This window comes from Xyrauchen texanus, chromosome 35, assembly GCF_025860055.1.
Source record: "Xyrauchen texanus isolate HMW12.3.18 chromosome 35, RBS_HiC_50CHRs, whole genome shotgun sequence".
Taxonomy (NCBI): Eukaryota; Metazoa; Chordata; class Actinopteri; order Cypriniformes; family Catostomidae; genus Xyrauchen; species Xyrauchen texanus.
In genome coordinates this window covers 37321645-37329144 of record NC_068310.1, presented here as the reverse complement: position 1 = coordinate 37329144, position 7500 = coordinate 37321645, and the positions used below count along the sequence as shown (strand labels likewise).

The following is a 7500-nucleotide window of genomic DNA, read 5'->3' as shown; positions in this document are numbered from 1 at the left end:
CCTCAGCCCAGTGGCTGGTGAGTCTTCAGAGAAGGTCACCGCCAGCCCAGTACATGCATCAACTAGGCCTTTTACTGAGGTAGGTGCTACACATGCGCTGATTATCCCGTTGATAACCCCTTGTGATGTATTTTCCGCAAAAAGGTAAACTTTCCCTGTAGGTAAACCGTGTCTCCCTTTCCAGAAGCTCCTCTGCCTCTGGTCACTGTGTCTTGTTGTAAATTCTCCCCCTTGGGTAGGATCTACCTCGGGACCCTTCCACATGTCGTGCTTCTGACCTGAGAGGTACTCTGTAAGACTATGTGTTGTATATCCACTTTAAAGCCCCCATTCCCCCTTTCTGGGTGGGGCGTGGTCTCCGCGGTGTTCTCTGCCCATCTCGAACCGCCAGTCCACATAACACAGTTCAGTAGTTGTTTTTCATAGTGACCCCTAGTTTCACTTCATCGACACATCATCGAGTGAGTGACAGAAGGGGAACGTCTTGGTTACTAACAAACCTCTGTTCCCTGATGGAGGGAACGAGACATTGTGTCCCTCCTAGCACAACTCTGAACTACCCGCTGAAATGGCCGGGACCTTGTCTCGGCTCCTCAGTGCGAAACCTGAATGAGTGGCTGCATTTTCTCTCCTTTTATACCCGTATGTCCAGGGGAGTGGCAGGCAAATTCCACTTGCCAATTTTCATTGGCCTTTTCTCAAAAGATCAGAGAAGAATGGCGCTCCCAAGAGTGACCCCTAGTGTCACTTCATCGACACAACGTCTTGTTCCCTCCATCAGGAAAGGAGGTTACGTTAGTAACCGAGACGTTTTAAGTTTTGCCAGCGAAGTACATTACTAGAAAACAACCATCTGATTGTAAACACTGTAAAAGTGCACATATACATGCACAAGACAGAACATCTGTCGTGTGTCTGATATCACATACAGTGACACAGATCCCATGATGTTCACAACTGAAATAACATTGAGCTTTCTGCTTAAAACATCACGTTTGTATATTTGTCAAGTATATTTGTGCGGAACAGTGTGCTGATGTGTTTGTTTTAGATGCAGGAACACTCATGTGGTGACTGATGTATGTCGCTATTAAATCAGAGATCCTCAAATCTGAACACAAGTGCTCACTGGAGACGCATGTTAATCACACATTAAGATGAACTTCTTTGCAACTAATATTAGTTCATTTAAGTCACTATCAAATTACAATTATATCCTTTTTCAAACATAATTATATTTTCAACACTAGATCACATGATTGTGAAGCAGCTGGGAAATGCAGAAACACTGCGCGTGAGACTGCGTGTGCCGAACGCTGCGCGGGATGGAAGCCCAAAAAACAGCAATCCATCAGTGCCCATTTTTATAAGCAACTTTATGAAAACACAAGCACACAGTAATAAGCAGATCTGGCAACTATGCCTGTCAGTTCACAAAATCGGCGTGCACGCGTAGCCAAACACGTGATTGGCTGCAGCAATCATACGACCGGCCACCGATCATCAGCTGCTGAAGTCTATATGTGTTTGGGTTACAGAGACCGTTCGACATAAATGAACTCTTTCTCCGCCCCTGACGTGTCTGGACTGAGCACTTGTGATGGGATCATGTTGTTAGCGCTGCAGAACTCTGCTGTGTCTGTTTGGTGACTGTAGCTGTACTTCCTTCCTGTAGACGTCAACGCCCTTCGTAAAACATTCCAATTCTACCTTAGGAAAGTGCGGCCCGCCAGCAGACCTGATACCAACGGTACTCTCTCTCTCTCTCTCTGCCATCCGTGTCTGGGATCACTCATGTCTCTCGTCCATTCTCACAGAACTTCTCATCATTGATGTTCATTGTGTCAGTGTGTCTGCTGTGTGTGTAAGTGATGATCAGGACAATCACACATTGACAGACAGCTGCTCATGTCTTTTTAACAGAGATCAGTTGATGTATTACTAATATCAGTCGACTTCAGCACCTCTTGATGCATTATATGCCAATAATGAGAGTCCAAAAATGGGAAAAAACACTTTTTTTATTCACTTTAATCACTTTTTTTTTTATTTTATTTTTTCCGGCGTTGGAGTGCCTATAACTCCAGAAGTATTAAATATATCTTAATATCCTTTTACATTCTGCTTCAAAACAAACTTTCCTTTTTGTATATTTATTTTTAAAGCTCCATATAGTTCAATCCCAGAGATACGGGGCTCTCAAAGTCATTTTCAATGCTCGAAAACCAAATGTGGGTCACATGGTATGAAGCTAGTTTTACTTGTCCAACAAAAAGTACAAATAATGTGAAACTAGAGATGTTCATTTATTTATTCACCTAAAAACAAAAATGTCAAAATCTAAATTGGATATCTCAGGGCGTATTGACGCTGACTATCACACCTGGAGTTGTGAGTTTGAATTCAGGGCGTGCTGAGAGACTCCAGCCAGGTCTCCTTAGCAACCAAATTGGCCCGGTTGCTAGGGAGGGTAGAGTCACATGGGGTAACCTCCTCGTGGTCACTATACAGTGGTTCTCGCTCTCGGTGCGTGGATGCTGCGGAGAATAGCGTGAAGCCTCCACACACGCTACGTCTCCATGGTAACGCGCTCAAGTCACGTGATAAGATGCGCGGATTGACGGTCTCAGACGAGGAGGCAACTGAGATTTGTCCTCCGCCACCTTGATTGAGGCGAGTCACTATGCCACCACGAGGACTCGGAGCACATTGGGAATTGGGCGTTACAAATTGGGGAGAAAATAAAAAATAAAATACAAATTTCAAGAGAAATGCGTGTCTGTTCTGGTTGTTTTTGGATTTCATAAAGCTCTGGAATACATCATTACAGCACAAGAGATGCTGAAACTGATTAAGTGTCTGAACATCAGAGACTGTAAATTCAGATCTTAAACACGATGTATGGACCCATAATCCCCCGCACTACTCAACAAACACTCATCTGACACTAGGTGACGTGGACAACAGTTTGGTGGTTTTTGGGCTCTCGCCCTCGTCTCCGGCTGTTGCTCATTGCTGCACTAATGTTGTATATGTGCAATCTGGGGGTGACAGGAACAAGCGGTGAGCTTCTGTCTTGTAGTGTGTGTTACCCGGTTGAAAAGACCAGCTGTGTTGTGGATGCTGGTGTCCCCATCAGGCTTCTTAACTAGCTTAACTAGTAAGACTAACCTTTGGTCAGACAGCTTCATCAGGAAGACCATGTTCGTTGACCAGCAGATGAACAGCATGAATATTCTGCTCCACTAGATAAACCAGCATAAACCAGCATAAACCAGCCTGGACCAGAATGGAAATTCATGCTGGTCTTTTCAGCGGGGTTTAAAAGGAAATATATCGATGTTTTCATCTCACTCTCATTGTTTGTGTTTCCTGCTGAGACTGTGGATTGTATCACCCGTCACTCATATAGATCGTATAGATTCACTCTGAGTGTGTGTGTCTCCTGCAGTTCTGGGAGTCCACGTCTCTGTCGTCTCTGGACGCGTCAGGTCTCGGCTCCGGTTCGGGCTCCAGTAGTGCCTCCTCGTCTTCAGTGTCGTCCACACCGGTCACAGCGTCCCGCTCACACAAGCGCTCCGTCTCGGGCGTGTCCAGTTACTCGTCTCTGTCCCTGCCGCTGTACAACCAGCAGGTGGACGATTGTTGCATCATCAGAGTCAGTCTGGACGTGGACAACGGAAACATGTACAAGAGTATACTGGTGAGAGAATCAACTCATACAGTGTGTGAGAGTGAGAGAGTGTGAGTGAGAGAGTGAGTGTGTGAGAGAGAGTGAGTGTGTGAGAGAGAGTGTGTGAGTGAGAGTGAGTGAGAGTGAGTGAGAGTGAGTGAGAGAGTGAGAGTGAGTGAGAGAGTGTGAGTGAGACTGAGAGTGAGTGAGTGAGAGGAGTGTGAGTGAGAGAGTGTGAGTGAGAGATTGTGAGAGTGAGAGAGTGTGAGTGAGAGAGTGTGAGAGTGAGAGAGTGTGAGAGAGAGTGCGTGAGAGAGAGTGCGTGGAGAGAGTGCGTGAGAGAGTGTGTGAGTGTGAGAGTGTGTGTGAGGTGAGAATGTGAGTGTGACAGTGTGAGAGTGTGAGTGTGACAGTGTGAGTGTGTGTGTGAGAGTGTGAGTGTGAGTGTGAGTGTGACAGTGTGAGTGTGACAGTGTGAGTGAGAGAGTGTGAGTGAGAGTGAGAGAGTGTGTGAGGTGAGAGTGTGAGTGTGAGTGTGACAGTGTGAGTGTGACAGTGTGAGTGAGAGTGAGAGAGTGTGTGAGTGTGAGAGTGTGTGTGAGGTGAGAGTGTGAGTGTGAGAGTGTGAGTGAGAGTGTGTGAGAGTGTGAGTGAGAGTGAGTGGAGAGTGAGTGCGTGAGAGTGAGTGCGTGAGAGAGTGAGTGCGTGTGAGAGTGAGTGAGTGAGTGAGTGAGTGAGTGAGAGTGAGTGTGTGAGAGTGAGAGTGAGTGAGTGAGTGAGTGAGCGCGTGAGGTGAGAGTGAGAGAGTGTGAGTGAGAGTGTGTGAGTGAGTGTGTGAGTGAGTGTGAGTGAGTGAGTGAGTGAGTGAGTGAGTGAGTGAGTGAGTGAGTGAGTGAGTGAGTGTGTGAGTTGAGTTTAGGGGACGTGTCGGGTTTAGGGGAGGTGTCGGGATTAGGGGATGTGTCGGGTTTAGGGGTTGTGTCGGGTTTAGGGGTTGTGTCGGGTTTAGGGGTTGTGTCGGGTTTAGGGGTTGTGTCGGGTTTAGGGGATGTGTCGGGTTTAGGGGTTGTGTCGGGTTTAGGGGATGTGTCGGGATTAGGGGATGTGTCGGGTTTAGGGGATGTGTCGGGTTTAGGGGTTGTGTCGGGTTTAGAGGATGTGTTGGGTTTAGGGGATGTGTCGGGTTTAGGGGATGTGTCGGGTTTAGGGGTTGTGTCGGGTTTAGGGGATGTGTCGGGTTTAGGGGATGTGTCGGGTTTAGGGGTTGTGTCGGGTTTAGGGGATGTGTCGGGTTTAGGGGTTGGGTTGGGTGTAGGGGATGTGTTGGGTTTAGGGGTTGTGTTGGGTTTAGGGGATGTGTTGGGTTTAGGGGTTGTGTTGGGTTTAGGGGATGTGTTGAGATTAGGGGATGTGTTGGGTTTAGGGGATGTGTTGGGTTTAGGGGTTGTGTTGGGTTTAGGGGATGTGTTGGGTTTAGGGGTTGTGTTGGGTTTAGGGGATGTGTTGGGTTTAGGGGTTGTGTTGGGTTTAGGGGATGTGTTGGGTTTAGGGGTTGTGTTGGGTTTAGGGGATGTGTTGGGTTTAGGGGTTGGGTTGGGTGTAGGGGATGTGTTGGGTTTAGGGGTTGTGTTGGGTTTAGGGGATGTGTTGGGATTAGGGGATGTGTTGGGTTTAGGGGATGTGTTGGGTTTAGGGATTGTGTTGGGTTTAGGGGTTGTGTTGGGTTTAGGGGATGTGTTGGGTTTAGGGGTTGGGTTGGGTGTAGGGGATGTGTTGGGTTTAGGGGTTGTGTTGGGTTTAGGGGATGTGTTGGGTTTAGGGGTTGTGTTGGGTTTAGGGGGTGTGTTGGGTTTAGGGGTTGTGTTGGGTTTAGGGGATGTGTTGGGTTTAGGGGATGTGTTGGGTTTAGGGGTTGTGTTGGGTTTAGGGGGTGTGTTTGGTTTAGGGGTTGTGTTGGGTTTAGGGGTTGTGTTGGGTTTAGGGGATGTGTTGGGTTTAGGGGATGTGTTGGGTTTAGGGGTTGGGTTGGGTGTAGGGGATGTGTTGGGTTTAGGGGTTGTGTTGGGTTTAGGGGTTGTGTTGGGTTTAGGGGTTGTGTTGGGTTTAGGGGATGTGTTGGGATTAGGGGATGTGTTGGGTTTAGGGGTTGTGTTGGGATTTGGGGATATGTTGGGATTAGGGGTTGTGTTGGGATTAGGGGTTGTGTTGGATTTGTGTTTGGTTTAGGGGTTGTGTTGGGTTTAGAGGATGTGTTGGGTTCAGGGGATGTGTTGGGATTAGGGGTTGTGTTGGGATTTGGGGATATGTTGGGATTAGGGGTTGTGTTGGATTTTTGTTGGGTTTAGGGGATGTGTTGGGATTAGGGGTTGTGTTGGGATTTGGGGATATGTTGGGATTAGGGGTTGTGTTGGATTTGTGTTTGGTTTAGGGGATGTGTTGGGTTCAGGGGATGTGTTGGGATTAGGGGTTGTGTTGGGTTAAGGGGATGTGTTGGGTTTAGGGGATGTGTTGGGATTAGGGGTTGTGTTGGGTTTAGGGGATGTGTTGGGTTTAGGGGATGTGTTGGGATTAGGGGTTGTGTTGGGTTTAGGGGATGTGTTGGGATTAGGGGTTGTGTTGGATTTGTGTTTGGTTTAGGGGTTGTGTTGGGTTTAGAGGATGTGTTGGGTTCAGGGGATGTGTTGGGATTAGGGGTTGTGTTGGGATTTGGGGATATGTTGGGATTAGGGGTTGTGTTGGATTTTTGTTGGGTTTAGGGGATGTGTTGGGATTAGGGGTTGTGTTGGGATTTGGGGATATGTTGGGATTAGGGGTTGTGTTGGATTTGTGTTTGGTTTAGGGGATGTGTTGGGTTCAGGGGATGTGTTGGGATTAGGGGTTGTGTTGGGTTAAGGGGTTGTGTTGGGTTTGTGTTGGATTTGGGGATGTGTTGGGATTAGGGGTTGTGTTGGGTTTAGGGGATGTGTTGGGTTTAGGGGATGTGTTGGGATTAGGGGTTGTGTTGGGTTTAGGGGATGTGTTGGGTTTAGGGGATGTGTTGGGATTAGGGGTTGTGTTGGGTTTAGGGGATGTGTTGGGATTAGGGGTTGTGTTGGGTTTAGGGGTTGTGTTGGGTTTAGAGGATGTGTTGGGATTAGGGGTTGTGTTGGGTTTAGGGGATGTGTTGGGGTTTAGGGGATGTGTTTGGTTTAGGGGTTGGTTTGGGTTTAGAGGATGTGTTGGGATTAGGGGTTGTGTTGGGTTTAGGGGATGTGTTGGGATTAGGGGTTGTGTTGGGTTTAGGGGATGTGTTGGGTTTAGGGGATGTGTTGGGATTAGGGGATGTGTTGGGTTTAGGGGATGTGTTGGGTTTAGGGGATGTGTTGGGATTAGGGGTTGTGTTGGGTTTAGGGGATGTGTTGGGATTAGGGGATGTGTTGGGTTTAGGGGATGTGTTGGGATTAGGGGTTGTGTTGGGTTTAGGGGTTGTGTTGGGTTTAAGGATTGTGTTGGGATTAGGGGTTGTGTTGGGATTAGGGGATGTTGGGATTAGGGGATGTTGGGTTCAGGGGTTTTGTCGGGTTCAGGGATGTGTCGGGTTCAGGGGTTGTGTCGGGTTTAGGGGTTGTGTCGTTTTTAGGGGTTGTGTCGGGTTCAGGGGATGTGTCGGGTTCAGGGGATGTGTCGGGTTCAGGGGATGTGTCGGGTTCAGGGGATGTGTCAGGTTCAGGGGATGTGTCGGGTTTAGGGGTTGTGTCGGGTTTAGGGGTTGTGTTGGGTTTAGGGGATGTGTTGGGTTTAGGGGATGTGTTGGGTTCAGGGGTTGTGTCGGGTTTAGGGAGTGTGTT

General features: G+C 48.1%; 1 protein-coding gene across 2 annotated transcripts in view; it reads left to right on the top strand.

Annotated features, from left to right (window-relative positions):
• LOC127629160 (ral guanine nucleotide dissociation stimulator-like) overlaps positions 1-7500 on the top strand; it is a 31567-nt gene that overhangs the window by 20152 nt on the left and 3915 nt on the right. Inside the window, exons 14-15 of one of the 2 annotated variants that reach the window (XM_052106264.1) lie at positions 1676-1750; positions 3452-3703. In XM_052106264.1, coding sequence (XP_051962224.1) covers positions 1676-1750; positions 3452-3703 — 327 coding nt within the window. The remainder of the gene's footprint in view (positions 1-1675; positions 1751-3451; positions 3704-7500) is intronic. The other variant, XM_052106265.1, reaches the window with a different exon arrangement.